The following is a 26,356-nucleotide window of genomic DNA, read 5'->3' on the forward strand; positions in this document are numbered from 1 at the left end:
TTCGGGCAGGACGCGCACGCGCCATCACCGTGGCAAGACGGGCCATTTCGCAAGCCAACTATGGCCTAACAAGCGGCCAAACATCTGTCACCTGTATGGATAAGCACGCTCTTTGTTTGGCTTTACTACACATTCTGCCGTCCTCTTGACGGGGACAGCTCATCTTTCTGCTGAAGTACAGGATGTTAGGATACGGTGTTAACTCTCTTTAGTCAGGCGCGAGAGGATCGGTGTTGAGGTCATGGATTTCATTTGTCCTTTGCGGTATGTAGCAACACTCAATTGATGCCAGTGAGCGACAAGAAAAGCCCATCGCATTCTCTGATCGAACGGTACACGATTTGCACCCAAGACGCGTTCGCGCATATCGTATAGCTACGTCCTATGGTTCGACAGAGGCGAAGCGCAAGGCTCAAACGCGTATAGCGCGTGTGCATGTGTGTTGAATGATGATCAGACACGCGCTGTGGTGTTTGCGGATTCGGCTTGCGCGACAATCACGAGTATCTCGATTCCGAGTTTGGTCACACGAATGTATTCTCCCGTCTCTCAAACCACACATGACGCGAAGGAAGCTCTATGCTTGCAAGGCAACTACAGGGTACCAATGTCAGCATAACATTTATCCCATTAAACATTCAATCTTCTTCTTCACTTCCAAACTATCACAATCTATCATTACCATCACTCCACAACTACCCATCGGCAACATGTTCGGATCTCCTTTCAACCGCGACTACTCTCGCCGCACCCCCATGCCCTCTGCATACGTCTACTCAGACTATCCAGCCTCAAACCAAACCCCTTACCACCACACCTACGACCCACCTCGCCAACACCGCCATACGCCGCGTCAACACCTCCCTCCACGCTACCACTCCCCACCACCTCCCCACCACCGCCGTCTCCCTCGCCGCCCCTCACACTACTCCGACATCTCCCCCACCCCCTCCGAAAATGACACCCCAGACGAAATACGCCCATACTACATGATGCCATCCGGCGACCCCCACGCAAACATTCCACCCCAGTTTCGCCAACGGAGAAACCATAGCCCACCTCCACCTTCCCCCTCTCCACCCCCCTCAATGAATACAACCGCACTATTCTGCTCCTTGCAGGCCAAAGTCACGCCCAGGGCGGCGCAGAAATTGGGTAAAGATGAGATACTCATCTTACCACCCATGCTTACGCGTCTGCGTGTGCAGATGAGAAGTTGTCGTGGGAATGAAACCCTGCGGATGAATGTAGCGGGAGATATGCGGTTTCGCGATGTTATTACGCAGATTGTGCCAGAGGAGGAGTGGAATGTGAGTGGAAGGGTCAAGGCGTATGTCAAGATGAGGGGCGCGTGGCTGGAATTTGGGTGTGCTCGTGTTAGTCAGGTTGTGGAGCAAGGAAGGTTTGTGTTGAATGAGAGGGGCGAGGTGGATGTTAAGATCGAGATTGGGGGTGGGGGGAGAGGTGGAGTACGAGATGTGTAAAAACAAGAGTCTGTTTCACTTGAAATGACCATGGATGTAGAAAGAACAATAGGCAATGATTTAGGACAACTCGAAATTACGAAAGGTAGTTGAACAAAATGCTAGTACATCCATTCGCTCCACATACTCCACCACCCCAGCCGGACCGCAGGATCCGCGCTGCTTCGATCCGAAAACGCCAAACTCGTTCTAAGACTCTGAATAGTATGAGTAAGATGCTCCAAGGCATGAGAGGTACAAAAAGTTGACTTTGAGAAAGAGAACCCCCCTAGGGACCCAAAGGCGAACTGGAAAAAAGGGACATTCGTTCGTATACAATACAATGCGACAATGCCATGAGAAACACAGGAACGAGAGTCATTTGCCTTCATGCCTGTTGTAGTCGTTGAAAATTTGGCCTACGACTTTTGTCCTATGACTTCAGGCTGTCCTGCATGCTGCGGCTGCTAGCGCTGAGCGGGATGTTGGTTGTAGGAAGGACGGTCTTGGGCTTGCTGTTTTGGCGAACCTTGGCGAGGGCGTAGACGAGACCACTGACGAAACCGACGAAGATGGCGGAGCAGCTGCCGAAGGTGACGGGCGCGTCGAAGAACACGAGACCGCTCAGTGCGATGGGCAGCTTGTTCAGAGCACCGACCATGGAGTAGGTTGTCGAGGAGGTGACACGGACGGCCCAGGCGGAGGTGTAGGAGATGAAGACTGTGGAAAGACCGGAGATGATCATGACCATGATGACGGTGTTGCGCTGTTCGGCGGGGAAGTTCTTTGCGACGTTGGCGGAGGACCAGTCTTCGACTAGGATGGAGGCGACGAGCAGGATCGGGATGGTGAGGAGGTTGTTGTAGTACATGGCTGTTCGGAATTAGCAATTGCTCCATTTGGTCTCGGCGTTCGATAAACTTACTGTCAAAGTCCTTGAAGTTGGTGAGCTTGATGCGCTTACGCATGCACAGAACGTAGGTTGCCGAGCAAAAGCAGTTGAACATCATCCAGAGGTATCCGGCGTGCAGAGTCGACATGGCCTCAGTGGTCTTCTCTGTAGCGTGACCCATGCTCGACAAAGCGTGCTGGATGTCTGCCCAGGCCGCAATGACGGAACTGAGGACCATCAGTCCGAAGGAGAAGAGCGCCATTGGTGTAACAGCACCACCGAACCAGAGCACCTCTCCGTATGCGATCAGGATGATGGTCAGGTTCTTGAAAATGGTGTAGACGGGGATCGAAAGGTACTTGAGCGCCCAGGTACTGGTGTAGATCATGCCGATGAGGAGGACGGAGATGGGGAACCCTGGCGACGTTAGCATTTTCCCGCATTGTCGATGGTAGATTGGACCTACACTTCTTCGCCTCATCGCTGTTGAAGTCGCGGTAGTTGATGATACCAAGGGCTTTACATATCGAAATGGCTGCTACACAGACGACAGACTGCAATGCGTTAGAATGGCGGTCTGTAGCATTCTGGGACGATCATACCTGTACGCAGAGTAGGAAAAAGTTGAGGTTGAAGTCGACGCCAGAAAGGACGTATTTGTTCGTAACGGTCATCATAATGGAAGATCCACAGTATGCCAGAACCGCAGCAATTGGGTTCTCTGTGATGGCTACACCTCCCGCGCGGCTTGAGCCCGCTGATCGAGTAGGCGGCGACGCCGCGCGGAACTCCTTGCCAGAGGGCATATCGACCCTGTAGTCGTCGCTCTTCTTGTCGTCGGACATGGTGGTGGAGAGGGGGCCTATACGCTCGCGTGTGGAGAGTTGTGGTATGCGGCAGCGAGACGGGAATGTCCGGGGAGAGAACAAGTGTGTGGCGGCGTGTGTGCGACGTGGAAGGAGGGGCGGTTGAGTGAAGAAGAAAAGACAGGAGTGTGGAACCAGAAGGAAGGAGACGGGCGTCGCAAGAGAGATGCGCAGGGACGCGAAGTGGGTGGGTCTCAGAGCTGCCTCTCCCCTGGCCTGGAGTTGCTCTGCTGTTGGTAGTGGTAATTTCACACGCCGCTAGGCCGCCTTTGAATACGAGCAACTTCCTGTCAGCACCACCCTGCCGCCGTTACGAGCTGTGTTCTATTTTTCACTGCTAGCCCTCACTACAGCGCGTAGCGTAAGCTCTAGACGGTCAGGCCAATTCACGCACGCTACCGGGCAGCGTATGTAAACGCGCGTTGTTCGTTCCGGCAGCCTATCGCCACGTGACTTTCCTTATCGAGTCCTGTACTCTTTCCCCTGATCCTTCGACAAGCGACCCCAGACAAAACCAGAAAAATGTCCGCCTTAGATCCCAAAGTCGCCTCCCTCGTTGATCGTGCTGCGCGCGACGACGACTCTGACGAAGATGCGCTTATTGCGTCTCTGGAAGACGACGAGGAATTAGATGCTTTCCGCGAGCAACGACTCCAGCAATTACATCACGAGTATGACAAGGCACGGCGGCTGAAAGAGAACGAGCATGGCAGATACACCGAGATCAAGGACGAGAAGGCGTTGATGGATATCACCACAAGCACGCAACTGTGTGTTGTTCACTTTTTCAAGCCCGACTTCAACCGGTGTCGTATCATGGACACACATCTCGAGGTAAGAACGAACACTGCTACAAAAGATATTGTCTAACAACGATGCAGTCACTTGCATTGTCTCACTACGAGGCCCGCTTCCTCAAGATTAATGTGGAGAACTGCCCTTTCCTAGTCACACGCCTAGGAGTCCAAGTTCTGCCCTGTGTCATTGCTTTCATCGATGGTATCGGAGCTGACCGCATCATTGGATTTGAGGGACTCGGCCACACTGAGCAAAGCTTTACCACTCGCGATCTGGAGGCGCGTTTGATTCGTGCAAACGTTCTTGCGAGAAACAAGGTCAACGAAGAGGATGAGAGGCGGAGATTGCAGAACGCCAGGGCTCAGCAGCAAGAAGACGAGGATCTGGACTGGGACTGATAATCTCCACATGTCAGCTCGGCTGAAGTCTAAGCGACGCCGAATGCCTGGAAGAGGCATTGAGCTGAGGCGCCGGGGAGGCGCGTGGAAGCACGATGACTGTATGTATGCTTGCAAAGCTGCAATGATCTGGCAGTGCAGCAGGCGAGTCGGCATTTGCTTGGAATGCTCAACATACAAACAAACTACTTGGAAGAGAAGGATTGCGTTCAAACGAACTGCGCATGTCCAGTTAGCACAAGAATCAAAACGCTGTGAGACATTGTTCCCTCAATCAATGAGACCGATAGCGCAAGGAACATCTGTTCACTTTCTGGTGCGATGTATTGTTGATCTGTTGCGAAAAGACGTGCTGTGCTAAGCCTCTCTTCCTTTTCCGACGAAAGCTGCAGCATTCTGAAAGACGAGCCTACACATACAAACAGCACTACGAGTATGATCTCATCGCCAGCAGCTAGCTCTCCAGTCTCCATGTTTTGGGCGGTTGTGGTGAAGGCCGCGCTCAGGCGGTTGACTAGCTTACCCCCGCTGGGTAATCCCGATGACGCCATTCGCCACGTGCTTTTGGGCATCTCAAATTATTTCCTTCATACCCAACGGCAAAGTCAACCTCCACAACACGTTGCTGTGATACATTACTCGCGAAACCTACAACCAAAAGATACTACATACTGCAAAATGAAGGCATACTGGTTCGATAACCTCCCGGTAAGTGTTTGTTTTACAGTCTCCACATCCACATGACCTAACCTCCACAGGGCGACCAACGCCAACCCCATGACTCCGGCCGTTCAGTCGACCCGGACTACCTAGAAAAGCTCGGTGTCATCTACCACAGCGTACCAGAAGTCTCGGGCGTGGAACCCATTGCTACATCGCGCAACTATAAGAACCGGGATGAGATCATCGTCAGCCCAGAGAAGATGGGCGATATCTACGAAGAAAAAGTGAAATCCTTCTTCTCTGAGCACCTACACGAAGATGAGGAGATCCGGTACATCCTTGATGGCGCGGGCTACTTTGATGTCAGGAGCGAGGGCGATGACTGGGTGAGGATTTGGCTTGAGAAGGGTGATTTGATTATCTTGCCGCCGGGCATTTACCATCGGTTCACTACTGATGAGCAGAACGTAAGTGAATTAGGAAAGTGCAAGTTACAGGAGTAGAGAGTGCTAACATGCGTTTTCAGTACATTAAGGCTATGCGACTGTTCAAGGAGGATCCGAAGTGGACGCCGCTAAACAGGGGGAAGGAGACGGATGAGAACCAGTACCGGAAGCAGTATCTGACAGAGTACTTGAAGGCTAAGCAAGGAGTTACAGCATAGACTTACAGCGGCTTGCGAACCTAGTATTCATTCTCCGGTATTGACAACATGATATCTAGACATTCTTTTTTAGCTTGTTCAGCCACGCCCTGGTGAGCGCTTACTTTTACCTCAAGTCTATTGGGCCCCGATAGTTTCTCCCACCTCGATCCTGTTCAGCTACGCCATAATGAGCATCTCAAGCGCTCTCGAGTCTATTCAACCCCGCTAGTTCCTCTCCCACCTCGATGCTGCCTCTATGTCTCTGTCCAATCATCGCGACAGCTTCTAATCGATGATAATAGCATTGTTTCACTAACTGCTACCAATTGCTACAGCGATGCGCGACCACCAGAAGTGAAGGTGAAACCTAGTCACGCCTGTCAATACAGCTTGACTCTACAATGGTATTGTCTGAATGCACGGGGCACCTGCTCGTGCGCACAGGTTCACTTTCACGCCTCTTCACCTTCTTATTGTTGTACGCTCCACTGCTCCAGTCGTTCTTAGCCGCGCCATGTACACCACCTAGCTTAGCCTGTACACCTACCAGCTTTCCAACATCTCCCAACCCAACTGTCTGGCACATCGCAAAATACATATCCGCTACAACACACGTCGTCTCGCCAAGATGCCAAAAACAAAAACATCTAATGGTCAGTACTTGTACGCCACAGGCATGAATAATCTTCAAGAGCTATCGTACGAATCTGCGGATGAACAACCTATCGTTCGGGAGACCGGTCCCAAGACCTCATTTGAAGAGATTATGGCTCAGGCTAAGACCTCTCGCGATATGGTCACGGAAGACAGGAAGAAGGCAAACACAGCAGAAAAGAAGAAATCAGAAGGATCAAATGCACGAGCGGATACTCCAAGGTCACAGGTGCAGGCCAGTATGCCTGGTGCGATCGGGTTGAGTCGTGCTCAGAAGGCCCCACGAGAGAACGACCAGTACCACCCGGAGGAACCCCTCCTCGAGCGCCATTCATTCGCAGTCAAGGACACTAACCATCTGCGATACAACCGGGACCAATACTCTTCAGTGCCAATGTGTCAACACTTGGAGTTATTTCTGGACTGGAACATGGACGACCCCGACAATCGAAAAGGCTCATGGATTCTCAACATCGAGAAATATGAGGACCCCTCACCTTGGGCAGAGCATCAACACTGCGCTGGCGTAGATGTTACTAAGATGGCTGATGCCTTGGCGATGAGGATAATCAAGAAATTCACTCGACTAGACAACGAGCGAGTGAGCCGAGACTTCGACCGCGGAATATCGTGTCGACGACCTCCGGCGAAGCAACGCTTGACACGAGAGCTATGCAACATGTACTCTCAGATCCACCGTGGCAAGGAGAGCAAGCTTGTCGATGAGAAAGAAGCGCTTCGCGAGAGCCTCGATGCGGCTGAGCGGCGCAAAGAGCTGGCTGGGGAATCGTTGCTGCGAGCTCAGAAGTCTCGTCAAACCAGCGGCGCGGCAAAGCCTGTCAACAACGATGTATCAAACGGTCGCAACAAGTCATCTTCAGCTTCACTCTCAGTCTCATCTCCTTCTACAAAGAAGCGCAAGACACCGAAGCAGATTGCAGAGGAGAAGGTAGCTCGGAACCGGAAGCGCAAGGGTTTGAGCGAGATTGCTAGGATCCGCGCTGAGCCTGTCGACCGTTTCAAGCCGACCACGGTAGATGAACGAGACGCCCGCTTGGCTGGTGTTGCTCAGCAGGTTCGACATGAACGCGCGGCGGAGACGAAGAAGAGCCCATCTGTGACCAAGCCCCCGTCGAAGTCGAAGAAGTCCGCGGTCGCTATCAATCCTGATGAAGATGCCGAGACCATCTCTCGTCGCCGCGTGACGAAGAAGACCACACTTCCACCAGTCCCGATGTTCTCTGACTCTGAGAATGAACACAGTGGAGGAGAAATCGCCACGAAGAATGACGGGACTACGAAATCAAGATCTCAACACATGAGCAAATCAGAGCGCGCTCTCCTCAAAGGCATCGCAAAGGCAGAGCAAGAAGAACGCGAAAGGTACACCCAGGACGAACCCGAACCACTAACCACATCCGAAGAAAAAGAAGCAGCATTCCGGGCTGAAATCGAGGCAATTGGACTCGCACAACTCGCTGCTCAGAAGCGGAAGTTGAGTGAAACGGAGGATGCTACACCGTCTCATGTCTTGCCTTCCTCACGACCGATTAAGAAGGCGAAGAAGAATAGCGTTACGAAAGAAATTGTATAGGCTAAGGAAGGAGAAGTCGATGGACTGGATTATCTGTGTGAACAGTAAGGAAGTACAGGCTGCTGGATGCCGGGGGTTTATTCGAACTTGAGGTTAGAAGTAGAATGGGGTAGTTCACGACGAAACATTGTGTCGCTTTCAGGGTATCATGCTACTGTACACTGTAGCTATCTGGTAATTATATGAGGTGGCATTTGGCTCATCCAGACACTGTCGTATTCATTTAACCGATCTACACCATCGTCTTATCCGTGACATCACATCAACATAGCCTTCTCATTCCTTCTGCCCTTCAATCGTCATCGCTCAACCCCCCTGGATACATATCCACCAATACCCTCACTTCTTCCATGAATCTGCCCTCTAATCAGCCTCACTTCCAACTATGCACCCTAATTCATCCCCAATCATACATCGACATACCTCTTTCTGTTCTCGGGATTCTCGGGAAAAAGCGCACAATCATGCAGACAACTCCTCCTACAGACATCAGCACCAAAGTCTCCAGCATACGCGAGCCGTCAAGAAAGGAGGGGGAAAGGACGCACAAGTGGTACAACATAATCCTCGCCTCAAAGTCGTCTTCTGGGTAGGTGACGGGTACATGTCGTAGATATTCGTCCCGCTGTTCCTTGTTGAGAGTCCTGAGATCGTCTGTGATATGAAGATTAGCTTCTTCCCCAGTGTGCCGCCGTGGAACGGATATCTTACATTCCCCATGCCCCCAAAAGCAGCCCGGATCAAATACCACCACCTCGCCTCCCTCTCCAACCCCTACATTTCCCTCCCACAGATCTCCGTGACACAGTGACGGAGTAATACTCCGTCCGTTCATTTCCATAGGACGCAAGAGTCTCGGCATGACGTTGCGAAACAAAGGCCGCAGTAACTCTTCCATCTCAAGTGGGCGCGGACCGCCTTCCTTCGCATCGTGATCCAGCATCATATACATGTTGCGCGTGAAGTAGTATTCCCAAGTGGAAGTCCACCTATTATCCTGTGCTAGTTTGCCATTGTGTGTAGTGGTGTGGTAACCGAAATCGGTTCCGTGAGGACGGTAATTGGCGGTAAGGTCTTGGAACTTCTCCGCGCTTTTGTTGTGGAAATTTGCTAATCTCTCCATTAGGAGATTCATATCCTTGGGTGTTGGCGGGCACATGTGTATGAAGTCTTGGATGTAGAAATACCACTTCTTCTCCTCTTTTCGGTTTGCGTGCTCCCTCGTCTCCACCTTCACTGTCGCCTTCTTCTCCTTCTTTGTCTTCGTCTTCTTCAAGGAGTCCCCAGTTCACTCCCTTAACGCAAAACCCCTCCACCACTCTTTCGATGTCTGCAGCAGACTCACACTCTCCCCTTACCATACTCATCCCATTCTCGCCCTGCGCTATCTTGACAAAGTAACTGCTATCTCTTCTCTCTGCTTCTTGTTTACCTTCATCTCTTTCCTCATCTTCCTCATCTGGATTTCCACTACCCTCATGCTGAGCCTCAGCATTGTCATTCCGGGCGCCATCGCTACTGTGTCGGAGGCAAGTATAAATCGTGTCGATGCGGAAACAAATCGCCCAGTTACTGGTTCCGTGGGGAGTAATGTTGGCTATTCGTGTGTTTGGAGGAAGGACTGGGTACCCGGATTAGAATTAAGTAAATGTACTGTGACTGCAGTTGGAACTATCGCTGGACTAGAAAGCTAGGTAAAGACTGTGGTGACGAAAACGACTAACGTACGGCCGCGGAGTGTCGTCGACTTAGCTAGAAGAGTTTCTCGCTTAGGTCGCTTGGATGCCATTATCCCAAGGGATGTAGACATCTTGGCGGGAGGGGGAAATAGTACAAGGGGACTAGGCGGTCACTAGTAGAAAAAAGTATGTTCATGTAGAGGAAGGAAGGAGCGAGGCGACTGCAGTCAAATCTAGAATCTGATTCACGCCGTTTCGTTGACTCACATGCTGTTCGCCATGCGAACAAAGCAGAGAGACTGTGTCACGAGGCACAGTAAACACCCCGCTCTGTCCAAATCAGCAATCGGTATCCTCATTCCCACATGCCAGCAGCGAAGTCGACATACTGTACCATGTACTAAGGAACCAAGTCCCGAACAAGCTCCATGTCCATCCTTCCCCGCTGCATAATCCACCAGCACAGCCAAGTCTCAAGTACCACATGACCAGCATCCGCGGACATAACTACCGAATTCCATGCCATGTCCATCGTCCAACACGCCTGGATACTACCAACCCCTTCTCTTCCATCGCAACCACCCCCTTCACTCCTCCTCTTCTCAACAAACCCCCCTCCAAACACTCACCCAGACACACAGACAAGTTTCAACCCAGAATAGCAACCCCCGAAACAACCGGGTACGTTACAAAACTTCCCGGAAGGTCGAAGCGGAAAGAGGGGGCGCGGGAAGAAGCAAGATAGCTACCAAGTGGATATGGATAGCCGAGTAATGGCGCAGACGGGAAGAAGCAAATATGCCCCAAGTGGGTTTACATGTGCTCAGGTAGCCCCGACTGGGACAGAGCGGGGGCCAAGCGTAAAACACCGAAAGAAGCATAGAGAGATACCTCGGAGAGAGAAAAAGGAAATATGGTAGTCATGGTGAACCTGCGAAAACACTTTGGTACAAGGTGTCGTACAGGTAACGAACGAACGACAGTCGATAATCTTTGTTTGCGTGTGAGAAAATCAATTTGACATTGTACTGTGTTGTTACATTTCCACATAAACGTGCGTACTAGATAGCGCATCCGCTGAAGTTCTTACATGTGAAGCAAGAAAAGAAGAAGAAATAGTAAACAGTTGCATTCAATCAATCAGCCAGAATCGAAGAATCGAAGATTCGAAGAAGAGAAACGCCCATGTGCACAGAATCGGCCTTCCTCAGCCATTCCTTCCGCAGCAAAGAACCTTGAAAATCGGGAATGAAGGAATGGGAAAATGCTCGCATCAATACACACACACTTCAGTCAAGACCGTGAGAAAGAATTAATGTTTGCACATGCTTTAATCCCCAATCCGCGCCCCACACCGATTCCCGCCACCCAAAGTTTCCCTTTGCTACGCCGTTGCTTACTCCATAAACGTGTATATTGGTTCTGTCCCTTAGGTATCCAGCCGTTTCTTTCTGTCTCGCTCGCTCTCTTTCTAAAAAAGTAGTAGATTCATCAATGGTGGGAAGCGTTGTTATTGTGATGGTGGTGGTGGTAGAAGGGCAAATGATTACGCCTCGATTCCTATATCTCGACGGTCTTGAGGTCTTCCGCCTCAGTGGCAGTGACAGGGCTCTTCAGCGATGAGCGCGCGGGAGCGGCTGCGGCGGGGGCAGCTGGTTTCGTGTCCTTGCTCTCTTTATCGTCCTTGACCTCCTTGTTCTCCTTGTCGCTGCTGAGGCTATCACGCGGTGTGGGCAGGCGGGCGGCAGGGAACTCGTCGCTTGGTCGCGGGGTGTCCATGGAGATGAGGTTCTCTTGGGGAGTCGCGGTCTTGGAGTCGAGGTTGGTGTGCACGCGGATGGGTGCTGGGTTCTCTTCTGCGACCCGGGCTAGCGGGCTGGAGAGCTTGCCTCGTGGGCTGACGCCCTTGGGCGGTTTGGATAGGCGGTGGGGGCTTCGGCCGCGGTCTTCGGGGCCCATTACAGGGCTGTGGTAGGGGCTGCTCGCAGTGCTACTGGGGACGACCATACCCGGCGCATTGGGGTTGACGCGCAGACCACTGTTCGGGCGTCTCTTGGGTGGCCGGCGGCCGTGCTTCTGGTCACACCGCCAGCGGAGGACTTCTAGGTAGGGCGGCTCTACGTTCTGGCGCTTGAAAGCTAGCAGCTTCAGCTCGCCCGTCTCCTCATCCATGGATACGTCTTTCGAGGCAAAGTCATCTGCGACCATGGCCAACAGAGCGCCCCATGAGCGCGCGACAACGTATTTGGTGTCGTAGTCGCGGCCGAAAATGATGATCTGGCCCCATTGGCCATTGGGACCAGGGGCAAGATCAACAGCAAGGTAGTTGCCTCCCCAGTCGCGAGCGAGAGGGATCCACGCGGGATGGGCATATGCCTTTTGTACTGCGCCTTGGGGCTGTGAGTCCTGGCGCGCGAGGAGGTCCTGTCGCCAGAGCGGGTTGCCTGTGCTCTGGACTGTGGCAACGGGGGGAGCGGTGGAGGAGCCAGCAAAGGCCTTTACTGGGATCTGCGGTGTGCGGTAGTCGACCTTTGTGGTGAGATACTCCTCGGCGACCTTCCGCCAGTTCTTCCACTCCATGACAATCTCCTCGCAGTCGAGCAGCATGAGACCGAAGAGGACACCGGTCGGGAGTCCGCCACGCTCCTGGCCGTCGTGGACCTGCAGCGACTCGCGAATGTCCATGGGCAGGGTCGCGTCGAGCTCGTGCTCCAGCTCGTTGACGTCGTTGGATGTGCAGCCCTCGCACATGTTGTCGAAGAGCTCTTGGTAGTGGTCCTCGACCCAGCGGTCGATGCGCCGCCACGAGTGGCTGACAGGCGGCGGCGGGGGCAGGCCCTCGTTGAAGTCCTGCATGGGGATCTGGCCGTTGGCGCCCTGGGGGAACGTGTCCGAGTCCATGGTGGCCTGGCGGCTGAGGGAGCCGCGCATGCCGGGCGAGTAGGGGGAGCTGGGGGACATGGGACCCTTGGGGGAGCCGATGAAGCCATTGCTCGTCGCGAGCTCGTCGTGCTGGTAGGGCGAGTGCAGGTCGGTGCGGGACTCGGCGCCGCTGGCCGTGATGGACGTGAGGGCGGCGTGGCGGCTCTGGGGGATGGGGATGTGCCGGCCGGTGCGGTAGGGCGAGTCGTGCGAGGCGTGGCGGTCGTACGACGTCATCGTGTGCCAGAAGTCCTTCAAGGACGCGGTAATTCTGCGCTGCTGTTAGCCATATCCAGGTGCTGCGCGGGGGAGCGGCGCCAGTAAGTCCGGGGGCCCGTACTGTTGTGCCATGGCGGTGGTGGTGAGCGAGGGAGCGCGGAACAGCGAAAAGAGCGTGAGGGTGCGCTCTGCGCTGTCGGGCTGGAAAGTGTTCCGGGTCTCAGCGAGTGTCGGCGGCTAGAGAGCGCGGTGTCGAGTGAAGTAGCTGCGTCGGCGTGGCAGGAGCTTGAATTGGAATCGAGAAAACGGATTGCAGGTGACGTTAAGGGGTGCCGACACGCCAAGACAAAGCTCGACCGGGATGGCCCTGGACAGATTGACGAGCGTTGAATGCACTGCTGGCCCACTGCTTCAGGACAGGTAGTCGGACACGCCAAACAGTAGGGTGAATAGCTACAATTAGAGGAGTGGTCGTGGTGCTGGTTGTGAGGGTAATGGTTGTGTTGTTGTTATGGTTCGTCGCCTGCATAACAAAGCCCTGCAACCACTCAACGCTGCCGCTCCCTCCTCTCCTCACTCCCCTCTCCGTAGCCAACTTGAATTACCCCCGACTTTGCGGTCATTAAGTTATTAATAGCACCTTAACACCCCTAGGTATCGCCGTTGCCACCCAGTATCACCACGACTTCCTTTTACACAACCAACAGCATACCTTTCCCTTTGCTGTGGCCAATTCACTCTCCCCTAACCCCCATGCGGCCCATTTTCGCCGCCTCACGTCGGCGCCGTTCGTCCAACCGTGGGCCTGTTTCAGACTTGGGCGGCGTCGTGCGCGCCAACTAGAGGCTTTGCCGGGTGGCTTCGCTTGCTTAGCTTGCTATCGCTCCCTTCCCCGTTAGGAGGTGCAGCTGCATCTCAAGCGTCGTCCAGGCGGTGTAAAACGAAACAGAGCCACTTTTATGCTCTCGCCGTGTCTTGGGAAAAACAATCCCACCTCCGACACTATGCTCAGACACTATGCTCAAACGCGCCAGCTCGGTCAAACGCTTCGGCCACGTACAACAAGCAATTTCTAGCAAGTTCCAAAGCTGTAGATAAGGCTGACCGGCGTGGCTTGATGCGCGCCTTGCTATTCCGTCTTCACTCGCCAGCTACCGCATCCTTCGACGCAGATAATGCGCTTCCCCCGCTAAGATCTCCAATTTCCGCCATAATCTCCCAAAGGGTCCAGCTAATGTCGGTCCATGATGCGGTCAGCAGAGTTCATGACGTAGACCGATAGTCGGCAAGCACGTATTGCACATGTAAGATTGACGGCCATGCACTGTGTCGAGCGAATGCGAGTGATCAAGTGTAGCCTTGGATAGTGTTTCAGATTAACATGCCGGCGAATTCCGCTACGTTGTGATATGTAGCCCTAATTGCGTCGCAGCCTTAGCATCCGTCATGTACTACCAGAGCCCGTCCTTGAACTTTGTACCCCGCCAAGTACCTCCTCCTCCACTAGTAAAGCTTCGTATGACACCCCTTCGAATCACATTCTTGCCGCGCAACCGGGAACATGCGTTTGTGCGAAATTCGCCGCGAGCAGCAGCGGGGTGCGGGGGTCTTGTGAGGCTGTTTGCTCATACTCCTATTTTTAGGCCCCGCCCTCTCTCGCCACATCGCATGGTAACCGATGTGGCTATTGTGGATAAATTTTTCTTCCTCCATCGCAACCTCTGACCTCGCCGCTCGACCTGCGACGTTCAGTTTGGCTTCGGGGATTTGCCGCACTAGTTGGCCTGATCTACCCCAGAGTCGTATTGCCCGCCGCGTGGGTCGGATACGAGCTGATGCGCGTTGGGTAAGCGGCCTTCGTCCCGACCCGGCATGTAGTTGGGAGGCGCGGCTCCATCTGTTTCTGGCGCCTTTTCCTCACGCTTTGCTCACTTCTTAAAATGCTTTATGCTGGTATTTGGGTGAGTGCCAGCATCATGGATAAGATCCTTGATGTTGATGCTGTGTGGAAACCACTCTGCTCGTATAGCTAGAGCGCTGCGCTAACCCAATGTCTTGCCCAAAAACTGATTGAGCTCCTCCTGCAGCGGTAGCACAATATTCTCAACTGCAGCTTGGAGACAGTCGGCATTCTGTAAGCTAGCCATGGGATTGCTGCAATAAGCGATAGCACTCTGGAATGCAGCAGACATTTCCTCAGCCTCTTTGCGCGACCAAGTGTGCACCAATGTAAGCAGTTTCCACTCCTCTGGCACTGGTGCGTTGGCGACACCGTCATTGATCTCAGATTCCTGGTATTTCTCAGCAGTGGTGCCGAAATAAAGCTCGAGCAATGCTACAGCGAGAGCAAGTAGTATGTTGTTCTCGAAAGTCATTGGCTTCGGTTTCTTCTCTCCATCCTTTGGAATATCGAACAGGCTTGGGGCGAGATATGGACGGGTGACATCAATTGGGCGAGTGGGATCTGATGTTTGGTGGAAGAAGATGTCTTTCGCTGTCCATTTGCTGGTAAGCCATGGTGTTGAGTTCAGGTAAAGTATGCTAGACGCCAAAGTCAAGGCTAAGCTATGCCTCTGCTTCTTGCTCAGCTTAGACTTCCTTCCGTTAACTACTGGCGGGCGCTCCAGTAGGGTCTCGAGCGATATCAGTTCTGTACTGGGAATGTATGCGTCTGCGCTGTCAACCGAGTAGGCGCCTCGTAATTTGCTCTTGCTGTTCAATGAGAACCCGATAGTGGAAGACGTCTTGTGTAGTTGCTGGATCGATGCACACAAGTCGCTGACTTCTTCATAAGAAGGTAAGGAACTTGTTCCGGGATCTAAGACTGCGTATGGAGGAAGCGATCCGAAGCTGACGCTCTTTGTTACCCTGGGTTTAGGAGAAGGCATCGGTGTGAGACAGCCTTCCTCTTCTTCGTCGTCTACATGGAATTCAGCAGCCTGAAACAACCAGGGCGCTCCATGGCTATCCGACGAGATGGTCGAAAAAGAAACGTTGAAACTTGTTTTCGCCGAATTGTACATTTTGTGATGTTTTGACGCGAATACGCTCTCGCGGGGCTCAAGCTGCAGGCTCGCCGTATGAGAAGACTTGCAGGCGCAAGACCAGCACAAGTTGAGCGACTCGTGTAAAATCTTGGCATATCGTTGTAGCTTTTGTAAGCGCGTAGCGTATGACGGCTTCGTAGCCTTGTGAAACGTCTCAATCTTTTCGCTCTTTTCCGTGAATCTTTCCAGCTGTCGATTGCATTCGTCAAGTTCATCGAGAAGCCCTTTGACGCTCTTTTTGTTCATGGCGAACTTTACGCGCTTGCCGAATTCGAATGTGTCATCAGCCTTCTTAGGATGTGCGGCAAGAATGGCCTCCAGATCGTTCCGGGTAAGCTCAGCCGCTTTGTCTAGATCCAGTTTGTTTGCAATCTTAGTCATAATTCTCTCGATCTCCGCCATGGTGTTCTGGTAGGACTTGTACGTGTTTTGAAGCTTCTCCTGAAGCGCCGTTTCCTTGCTCTTCCATAGCTCCAGCGAAGCCCTGGGATCAGCTGTCATCTTCAGCCATTCGGCATCTGTCGTGATGGATCCGAAGAGAATCTGGATGGTTTGATTGAATTGGTCATGCTGAGCTCCAAGCTTTCTGATGAGTTTGGGCAGTTCTTTATCCCATTTCCAGAAGCCCTTGACAGGATCGAGTCCTTCTTTGTAGGACGTTATCGCTAGCACGCGGTCAGCCCGTTGTTGCTACGCATTACTCGCTTCAAGGACGAAATTCACCCTGTATAATTAACGGCAAAGCGCCAAGTACGAGGCCAGCGACCTCAATGCCGCTCATTGTCGCGATTGCCTGTTCTTCGAATCAATGGCGATGTCGCGCGTCATTGGTTGGCGAGGGAAGGAGCGAGGGCCGAGCGGGGTTCAGGGCTGTCAGGCAATCACGCGAAGAACACAACTCCCAGCTAAGACATAATGACTGCGTTGCGAGCGATAAGGCAGAGGAGACATAAGTGTCTCATTTCGCGAGCAGCAAGAGTTTACGACAGCAGAAGGTAACACTGCTCGCGAGGCGCCTGAATTGCGCCCCCACTATCCTGAAAGATCCTAGCATCGCAGCCTTCAGGCTGCACGCTGACAACACGAGTGCTGACTAACCGCCTACCATCAACCATCCCATTGCAGTCGAGGTTGTAGTAACAAGAGCATCTGCCTGCCGTCCTTTCGTCGGCATCAACGACTCAGTTGGTCTGGGCTACCAGTAGCTCAGCGCATCAACAACCACTCCAGCGTTGGGGTCGTGCGATCGCCGCCGCACTTCAAGGCTCCCCTCGCTTGCGCCAGCTCCGACATGCCGAGCGCCCATAATGTCGACTCTCAGGCTTGCGACAGCTTCCAATGTACGCGCTTTCCAGATACTGACCGAAGCTCTTGACGCAAGCAACGGGAAGTGGTCACAATGGATTGAAAGCGAAACACTCGACGATGAGGTCGGAAGATTCAGAGTGTGGGCTGGCAATCTGGGAGCGTTGCAGAAAGGCCACAGCTCGCTCGACTACAGGCTACGCGGATCCCCCGTCTTATTCAGCAGCGCTCTCAGGCTACTGAATGAGCTTGAGCAGAATCTGAATGAAACACATGCTATCGTTTCCGAGGCGCGCCTGCCTTATGAACAGCAAACGCCATCGGAGGGCTCTGACGATGATAGCGACCGTGGCTCGTCCAACGAGGAAGAGGAACAAGACTCTGACAGCGACGAGCCTAGAAGCGAGTTGCGGATGAGATATGAAGAAATCGTGGATATCATCGACAACCTCTACAAGCTCAGCGTCCGCATTAGGACACCGACAGTACGCTCAAGATCGCTCAAAGCCTCTGCCTACACGCCAGTGGATCCAGAAACTGGTGTGGATATCCTCGGTGTGTACGCTGAACTGGATCGAAAGCATGTTCGAGAGCTACTCTCGCAGCTACGGAAGACGCATCCTGCACAGAATGATGAAGACCAGGACTTCTTGACTGAGCGGTTGAGCTCTTCTATTACATTGCGAAGGCGGCATTTCAAGTATTGGAAGCGTCGTAAGTTCGACAAGCAATATTGCGACATCTTGCACAGGCTGACTATGATAGATCGTGATAAGTTGGGCGCTTCCGCAGATTCCGAAGACATAGCAGATGCTGGCAAACCTACAGCGAATGAAGCGCCAGCCCCGATGCGTCACGACACTCTTGAAGCTCACCCAGTACGTACTATCCCATCAGCTGTCTCCTAACGCACTATTTTGAACGTGGTCTAATTTCAGTCTTAGCCGATGCCAACGATCAATACCCCAAAGCCGACGCCGAGTCAAAAGACTGGGAAAACCTTGCTATCTGGTACGGAGGCGACACATCATCATCAATCTCTAGATGATATTGTGGACACCAAATCCGTGACCAGCTACGCAGTCACCGTGAAAGATTTAGATGGAAAAGGAATCGATCTACCACCGCCTCCAAAGGCTGCTACTTGCGACAAAGACTTCGAGTGCCCATACTGTTGGATCGTCTGCCCTGCACGATATGGCAAAGGCCGAGCATGGAAGACACATCTGCTACAAGACCTCCAGCCGTACATTTGTACACACCGGGACTGCGAGAGTTCCGAACTGCTCTTCCGTAGTCGTCGAGAGTGGGCGGAACACGAAGCGACTCATCGCAAGCTTTGGCGCTGCCCTGAACATGTGAACGCCTTGTACAACACCCAAGCTGGTCTTGAGAACCACCTTCGACAAGAACATATCGGTAGCTTCCCCGACGATCAAATAGCTATCATGGCTAAGATCGGAGAGACCATAGCCGCGGATTCGCGGGAAAAGTGCCCGATATGTTTTGTGCCTACGGTTACTGAAGGTTTGGGCGACTTGCAGAGCCACATTGCAAATCATCTGGAACGTCTGGCTACTTTTGCCTTGCCGCATGGCAGGGAAGACGACGAAGACGGTGCTAGTAGCGTTGCAAGTCGTGGGAGCTCGAATTCTCAATCCTTACCCGAGTCGATAAGTAACGGTTCAAGCAATGAGATGGTCGCACTCAATCGAGGATCGGATTCTGAGCAGTCTTCTGAGTTTGAATTCAGTGAGGAAGACCGGCTACTACTACATCTCATGGGAACGGAGGGTGGGCAGGGGGCGGATATCACAGCGCGCTTTCCAGAAGTCTTTGGCAAAAGCCACCACGACCGAATTCCGGCACTCCGGATGCGTGCCAAGCAGTTAAGAGAGCGGAATGTCGAGCTGTATCTTAAGTCTGGGATTAGTGAGGAAGACCGCCTACTAGTACAGCTTGAGTACAAAGAGCACATGCCAGCACATGATATCGCAGATCGCTTTCGGGAAGCCTTTGGCAGGGACTGCCGCCCGCTCGAACTCCAGTTTCAACTAGATCGACTGTATGGGGCACTGAGAAAGCATTCACTTGAACTAGCCGGGACAGACCGAGGTCTGCTGTCGGCAGAGATGCTACAGCAACTTCCAGACGAAAGTCAAAATCGATTGGCAATGTTCTCAAATCAAGTGGACGACCTGGACGACTCGGAAGACGAGCAACCCGACAATGAACAGCCTGATGAAAACATATTGCCCGAGCACCAGAAACATCTGGAAGAACGGGAGGCGTTTAGGCAACACGTCTCATCGTTACCAGGAGTTCTATCGGTTCGATTCTATCGCGGCTACGGCTCATGGACTGGCCTTATCACGTTTGTCGATGATCTGGTGGGCGAACAAGCAACTGCGCTGTTTGACGCTCAACGATTCCCCAACGTTGTGTTCAAGAGTAAAAAGAACAAAAGCAAGTGGACATTCACCAGAATCGCTGGCACGAGCAGTAAGTCGATTTCTAGATGAGATTCACGAAAGCTTGCTATATAAACGGCATACTGACGAAATTTTGCTATAGAGAAGGACGGCTCCTTCGTCCGCCAGCCAACGGTGGATACACAGACCACTGAAGAAGCCGAGATTCTTCCATCCGGGTCTGACAAGTATGACGAAGAAGACGAAGAATCAAGCAAACAACCAATCATCACGACTGCCGAGATCCCTACGTTACGCTCGCTTTATCAGTCCAGGCGGCTGTTGCAGCGCGATCAAAGCTTTGCGCCAAACGATACTTACAATCAGATGATCTCGTTCTGTCATTACGACCTGACGAGATTGAGGGTGGATGCCATTGTCAGCAATGCTTCAGGTAACTTCCAGGCCAATCCTGACCCAGACTCTCTGCATCACGCTATCTATAAAGCCGGCGGATCAGGTCTCAGAGAAGAGGCGAGATCAAAAGCCAAGGTCAAAGTGGGCCAGGTCGAGCTCACACACGGCCACAATCTTCCAAGCTCATGGGTGATTCATGCAGCTGCACCAGGATATACAGGCCGTAAAGGGATTGGCCAATTCAACGTTCTTTCCGAGTGCTATCGGAGTGCCATGAGAATGGCGGCTAACTACGAGTTCAAAACAATCGCCTTTCCTTGCCTGGGTACCGGGGGTTGCATGTTCCCTGCACGTGTCGCTGCACGTATAGCGCTGCAAGAGATCAGGGAATACCTGGATTCACATCCTACACATCGGCCTGAGCGCATCATCTTCTGTGTACGGGCAGCAGTCGATGAGAAGGCATATACCGATTTTCTACCGGTATTCTTCCCACCCACACATGGAGACCTGGACAGAGCCAGAACTTCAGACTGGTCTGCGAACCGTGCTGCGCTGGCAGCTCAGGTACTAGAGGCACGTACGCAACTTCAAAATGCGTTGACTGCAATCACTGTTACCTACGACTTTGGCACGCAAAGTACGGTCTGTGCTCACGACATGCGTAGGATTGACTCTACGCTGAGTTCGATCCGCAAACATCTCTTAGGTTCGAAGGAGCTCAAGCGGAGTCTGGGCGACCTCAATTTACTATGCTCCGTCATTTTTACGGCATGTGCTGACATTATGGATATGGCCGAGCGAGCACGTAAACAGGGCCCTGCTGGGAATACGCAGTCTATCTGGACCGAAGCCAACACCGATATACGAGCCAAGCATGGATTCGAGCTTACAAGTGTCTTTGACTACAGCTGGATCTTCGCCAACAGCTTAGAAGAGGTCCTGATACTTGGCAAAGCAGAACCAGATGCGATGGGAAGAGCGCGTCAGATCTTGGAGACCTACGGTGTCAAACAAAAGGGCCAAGATGCCAAAGGTATCCGCGATCATCTGGATGAGGTACTGTACGTGCGTGAGGCTGAACGGCCTACCCCCAAAACTCGCGGACTCATCCAAATCCATCAAATACCCCCCGTCGCGAGGCTCTACATACTGGGCCAACTGGAAGCGAAGCCTACCATGGCGAAACCATCCACTCTATTCAACCACACTGTGTGCCTACTGAGAGAGGATATCACGAGGCTGGAAGTCGACATCGTGGTAAACTCAACCGATCCAAGCTTCTCCGGCATGGGCACTCTAGATCGCAGCATCTTCAAGAAAGGAGGCGATGAACTGCGCTCGGAAGTTTCGGCTTTCGGCAAATGTGAAGAAGGCGACATCAAAGCGACTGCCGGATACCTTCTCCCAGCCAAACACATCCTCCATGTCGTTCCGCCTGGAGTGTTTAGGAGCGATACCAAGAACGTCTTGAGGAATATCTACCGGGCAATCTTGCACGATGCCGTACTCATGAGGGCAACTTCCATTGCCATACCGAGTATCGGAACTGGTATGCGGAACTACCCGCGGCGCGACTGCGCATCATTGGCCATGGAGGAAGTGAAACGCTTTCTGGAATCTGCTGAGCCGGGTAATGGGCTTGATAAGATCATATTCGTTGTGTTCTCCTCGAATGACGAGTTCGTCTACAAGAGCCTTTTGCCGGTCTACTTTCCGCCAACGAAAGGTAATTCATCGCCTACTATCTTGGCGAAACAGCCTGCGCAGGTCGAGGAAAGCTCTTCTTCGTCATTACCGGTTCCCACGGATCAGCCTTCCACGTCCATCCCTGGAGAAGAGACTACCCGTAGTGTTCTATTTGGCAAGCAACCAGTAAGGTCACGGGCTTGGAATGACGACGAAGCCAAGACTTTGATGGACTTTGAACTACATGTCGGAACTTGCAAAGTGTGCGAAAACGGTCTCTATGAGAGAACCCACAAACTCTGTGAGCCCGGCTTCCATTTCGCCGAAGCGGTACTACAGCGAACGGAGATGTCTGAAGATGCACTTGTGTACAGCAAAGCAGACGAGCCGGGTCCAGGTGAACAGCTGGAGATACCAGTGGAGCGATTGCCCAGCTCGATGCTGTTACTCTCCACCGTTGCAAAAGGCGGACGTTATGTCATTGAGGATGCATCTGCTCACGTCGAAAACCCTGACGCGGCAGACCCTGATAGGCCTGTCTCAGAGCATCCTTCGGTACCAAACGACCCAAACAATATTGCGCAGGCTACAGAGCAACCTGCGGTGGTCCGCGTGGAAGTCTTGTCCCCACACACCGATACTGGAGACTGGTTCTACTCATGGGTTCGAATTTCCAGGACTAAGATTGAGATGTACTCTGGGTACGATCATCCTGATTTATACGGAGAGTTTCCTGCATTTGCGTGCATAGATTTTACCGATACTGTCGCAAATGTGGACGGCGGCAAAGGCACGATAGTGTCTTTATGGACACTACCGCAAGAACCAGACCAGGGAGAAACATGGCATTTTCGTAGCTCTGAAGTTGCTGATTCAATCGCGCTTCTCGAGCTTTTCAAACGAGCTATCAATCGTGGTCGCCAAGATCGGGAGAAGAAGATAACAGCGGAGGTTGAGGAGACAACGGGCCCGGAAGCGACGATTGCCTTGGAAAGCGGACGGGAGGACCTTGAAGATCCATCTGCTGACAACAAGCCCGATTCTGCGAAGCTGGACGACCGAACACAGACGGAGGACAAGGCCACATACTCTTCGAAAGCCGAGGATGCGAATGTTGTTGAACCAGATGCGGGGCCACGTGCTGTCATTCGAGTCAAGGTTCTCGAACCACCCAACACCCCAAACTGGACGGACTGCATCCTATATGTCTACAAGAGCAAACTCATCGTGGAATTTGAAAAGAGTGGTCGTTTAGACCGACCATTTGCCACGATAGACCTCAAACATACTTCTTCGGACTTGGCACGTGGCACTGATAACGGCAGGTTCAACTTCTCGAACACATCATTTTTGCGCGTGTGGAATTATGGAAGTAACGAAGAAGAAGGATACGAAGGGAGGGGCCCGTGGTACTTTCACAGCGACGAAAAGTCTGATGCGGATGCAGTATTTGATATGCTTCAACAGGCCATCGATCGTAATGGCATCTTTGGCGGTTGGGGAAGTACAGATCGTAATAGCCGGTCTGGTGATTGGGGAAGTACAGGATTCGGAGATTTGGGAATACGCTTTCCGACACCGCCGATTGTGCCAGTTGCACAACCTGAGGACATTGGAGAAGCTCTCGATGCGTTGTCTTATCCTGAATCGAACCAAAGGCTGCGCGACATCAAAGAACAGGTAGATGAAAAACACCGCACCGGCGAAGACACAGATCCACAGCACGTCGCGCACGGAGACCCTACACCCAATTCGGGCAGTGCGTCAGCAGATTTGGAGCCAGAGTCAGGGGAGCTTACTCTAGACACACAGATCCTTGCCTACCTTGATGATGATGATATTAAGACCCGACCTGGCTCGTACATAGGCCAGAACTTCAGGGAGATCGCTTTTGCCCTCATACACTTTCACCCTACGTCCATCGCTCATGCTTTGCGAAGGCTAGCAGCAGAAGGAAAAGTTCACAACACTGTTGATGGCGAGACATGGGTTATCTCGCAACCAAACACCAAGCTTCGTACATCATATCAAGAGGGCCAGCCAGAGGAACCAAGCGTTGCTGGTACAGATGCTCTGGCTGATCAAGTCTTGATATACATGAATCGCGTAGGCGGCAGACCACTGCTCCTTTCCATGGTCAAGGAGTTCCAAGCTTCAACTGACGCATTATGGCCTGCGATTAGGTACCTGAAAGCCAACGAATTCATCTCTAGTGAGGCTGGCGAACAGATCTGGAGTTTGACCGATAAGGGTAGAACAAGAGTACGCGAGTTACGGTTGCAAGCAGCAAAAGCAGGACAAGACATCCAACAAGTCGCTGGATCGACCACGGGTGCGAAACCTAGCCCATCTAGCTACTGGGATATCTCTGAATTACAGGATTTCGAAATCAATGTGGCACGCTTTGGCACGGACTGGACAGCAATGGCGAATCACATGGGTACAAAGACACCTACTATGCTCAAGAAGAACTACCTACGTCTTGTGGAGATTGGCAACCCAGATTTGGAGCAGTTGGCACAGGAAGCAGATGCTCGAAACGCGCTCGCTTCTCAACAACTTGCTGCGGAGTCTCTCACGTCCATGAAGCAGCCCACATCAGATGAGGACAACGCTATTGCTGAAGAGCGCGATGATCCCAAAGCTCAGTCAGAGAAAAATGCCAACCAGGATGAGGATACACCAAACAACCTAGCCGACCGTACTTTATCTTACCTGAGAAGCCTGCCTGGAGTTAGCGAAAACATATCGGATCTCGCAACCACGTTCGATACCTCGGTCGCTGAGCTTCAACCAGTGCTTGAACAGTTGAGATCTGATGGGTTGGTAGAGATGGCTGAAAATGAGTCTACTTGGACAGCGACACCCTTGTCGAAGCGCGAATCGGGCAAGCGCCAGTCTCAGACTACTGGGGACCCGGATGAAGCCAAAGAACATAACTCACTAGGCAACGTGACAGAAGAAATGGCCGAAAAGTTCCACAAGAAATACCAGTTACCGGTGGATCGGGATGTATTCACTCGTGGTGTCCTCGCGCTTCGATTGCAAGCTGACCTACATCCATCTCTCGGTTCCACACATGACTCCGACGACGAGACTCTCGATACCGGCCTCGCTTCAACCGAAAATCCAGAGCACGAGAGCACGTCATCGAAACAGGAGCTTTCAACACAAGAATATGCCAGCACAAAACAAGCTGGCAGCTGGAGAGATGGGAGAGGCGCGAAGGAACGAGAACGAACCAAGTCTGGTAGAGCACTGACAGATGATATCGAAGAAGACATGGAACCAGGCACAGCGAGTAGGATGAGACGATTGAAGAGTGCAAGGGAGAGGAAGCACAACGCATCGAGCAAGGCAAAGAAGGATGACATTGATGACGAGTTGGAGGACTACGATGGACAGGAAGAAGATTTTGTGGATGATGTGGTTGCGCATTCGATGCTGGATTAGGGAGTGACTTTACTAAGTGGAGTGAGGTGTATTGAGAAGGCGCGATTAGGCCACTGTGGATAATGACATCATTCTATTCCACATCAGTGCACAGTGGAATTGAAGCCTCGCAGATGTAGTACTGATGTGACAAATCGCCCAGGCTACACCGGATCCCTCGTGCTTAGCATCACTCCTCACAAACAGCAACACCCGCCTCCCCCTCCGCAATAGCCCCCATAAAATCGCCCACATCCTCCCCCCTCTCCCCAAGCACAAACTCCAACGTTGCAACCCACGTCTCCCCATTATTCGTAAACCAATCATACTCGGGACACAAGCTCCTCACGTAGCCCTCCACCATGCCCTTCAACGGCGCATGTTCCTTCAAATAAAGTATCTGAGCCGGATCAAGCTTCATGTAGTCCTCGATAACGTAGTAATGTGGGATATCGTCACCCCAGCCTTCAGCACCGACTTCGTGGGACGGATGGAGCGAGTATTTGGACGCGGCGTAGCGCGAGGTGTAGGTAGGTGTGTTGTTGAAGTGGGTCGAGAGGGGGTTTGGCATGAAAGGGTTGAAGGCTTGAGGCGCGGTGGGTGGGTAGTTGAGGTGGATGTTGAAGAGCAGGGAGTGCTCGTTGCCCGGATGTCGCTTTTTGAACTTTCGGGCGATGGTGCCGTTGGAGGGGCAGACGTTGCTTTGGACGACTTCGCGGATGACGCTGTGGACGTCCGCGATTTCGGCGAGTTCCCAGGTGCTCCAGTTGTGGAGGAGGGCTGCGCGCTTGAGTAGGACGAGGCGGGAGGCGCGGGCTTCGCGTGGGTGGTCGCTGTTGTGGAAGGCGCGGGAGTAGAGCCATATTCTATAGATTGCTCGTCTCACGAGATAACGCTCGTCCGTTGTCAAGAGACGCCGGCTTTCGAAGTTGTGCTTCCACTTTTTGAACGGGTATATATCGCACCATTTCTCAGCTGTGCGCCCATGCTGCACGATCTGCTTGAGCAGCGCGAGAGAGAAAGGAACGGAGCGGACAATATGTGCAGGCTGGCTTTTGTTGTGGGTCAGGAGTTGAGTGAGGTCTTGTAGCGGACCGAATTGCGTTTCGGCGGCCTTTTCGAGTATGGGTAGTTTCTGGGAGGAAGAATAGATGTTGCGGAAACGGCGACAGGTGGTAGATAGAGCTGTCACGTCGTTGACTGAACGGCATGATAGGAACACCTGCACAACAAGCTCCGTTGCGAGATCTTCGAACAGCAT

At 52.6% G+C, this 26,356-nt stretch overlaps 8 protein-coding genes across 8 annotated transcripts; 4 read left to right on the forward strand and 4 right to left on the reverse strand.

The window, feature by feature from the left end:
* Nucleotides 1-1,896: 1,896 nt before the first annotated feature.
* On the reverse strand, nt 1,897-3,200 carry VRG4 (GDP-mannose transporter into the lumen of the Golgi; the record flags this gene model as incomplete). Its single annotated transcript, XM_049346255.1, has 4 exons — nt 1,897-2,336; nt 2,389-2,772; nt 2,822-2,909; nt 2,958-3,200. The coding sequence occupies 4 exons, from the start codon at nt 3,198-3,200 to the stop codon at nt 1,897-1,899; spliced, it is 1,155 nt and encodes a 384-aa protein (XP_049196656.1).
* A 543-nt stretch (nt 3,201-3,743) lies between these two features.
* J4E93_008356 (uncharacterized protein) lies at nt 3,744-4,417 on the forward strand (the record flags this gene model as incomplete). The annotated part of the gene is made up of 2 exons (XM_049346256.1): nt 3,744-4,055; nt 4,103-4,417. 2 exons carry the CDS (start codon nt 3,744-3,746, stop codon nt 4,415-4,417), a joined length of 627 nt encoding a protein of 208 aa, XP_049196657.1.
* Nucleotides 4,418-5,095: 678 nt separating this feature from the next.
* ADI1 (1,2-dihydroxy-3-keto-5-methylthiopentene dioxygenase) lies at nt 5,096-5,744 on the forward strand (the record flags this gene model as incomplete). Its single annotated transcript, XM_049346257.1, has 3 exons — nt 5,096-5,125; nt 5,176-5,547; nt 5,607-5,744. The coding sequence occupies 3 exons, from the start codon at nt 5,096-5,098 to the stop codon at nt 5,742-5,744; spliced, it is 540 nt and encodes a 179-aa protein (XP_049196658.1).
* Nucleotides 5,745-6,354: 610 nt separating this feature from the next.
* Nucleotides 6,355-7,974, forward strand: J4E93_008358 (uncharacterized protein; the record flags this gene model as incomplete). The annotated part of the gene is made up of 1 exon (XM_049346258.1): nt 6,355-7,974. The coding sequence occupies one exon, from the start codon at nt 6,355-6,357 to the stop codon at nt 7,972-7,974; it is 1,620 nt and encodes a 539-aa protein (XP_049196659.1).
* Nucleotides 7,975-11,213: 3,239 nt separating this feature from the next.
* J4E93_008359 (uncharacterized protein) lies at nt 11,214-12,926 on the reverse strand (the record flags this gene model as incomplete). The annotated part of the gene is made up of 2 exons (XM_049346259.1): nt 11,214-12,846; nt 12,916-12,926. The coding sequence occupies 2 exons, from the start codon at nt 12,924-12,926 to the stop codon at nt 11,214-11,216; spliced, it is 1,644 nt and encodes a 547-aa protein (XP_049196660.1).
* Nucleotides 12,927-14,836: 1,910 nt separating this feature from the next.
* J4E93_008360 (uncharacterized protein) lies at nt 14,837-16,622 on the reverse strand (the record flags this gene model as incomplete). The annotated part of the gene is made up of 2 exons (XM_049346260.1): nt 14,837-16,506; nt 16,565-16,622. 2 exons carry the CDS (start codon nt 16,620-16,622, stop codon nt 14,837-14,839), a joined length of 1,728 nt encoding a protein of 575 aa, XP_049196661.1.
* A 526-nt stretch (nt 16,623-17,148) lies between these two features.
* J4E93_008361 (uncharacterized protein) lies at nt 17,149-25,116 on the forward strand (the record flags this gene model as incomplete). The annotated part of the gene is made up of 3 exons (XM_049346261.1): nt 17,149-18,028; nt 18,191-19,648; nt 19,721-25,116. The coding sequence occupies 3 exons, from the start codon at nt 17,149-17,151 to the stop codon at nt 25,114-25,116; spliced, it is 7,734 nt and encodes a 2,577-aa protein (XP_049196662.1).
* A 169-nt stretch (nt 25,117-25,285) lies between these two features.
* On the reverse strand, nt 25,286-26,356 carry J4E93_008362 (uncharacterized protein; the record flags this gene model as incomplete). Its single annotated transcript, XM_049346262.1, has 1 exon — nt 25,286-26,356. One exon carries the CDS (start codon nt 26,354-26,356, stop codon nt 25,286-25,288), a length of 1,071 nt encoding a protein of 356 aa, XP_049196663.1.

Source organism: Alternaria ventricosa (assembly GCF_023758065.1).
Source record: "Alternaria ventricosa strain BMP 2768 chromosome Unknown scaffold_16, whole genome shotgun sequence".
Classification (NCBI taxonomy): Eukaryota; Fungi; Ascomycota; class Dothideomycetes; order Pleosporales; family Pleosporaceae; genus Alternaria; species Alternaria ventricosa.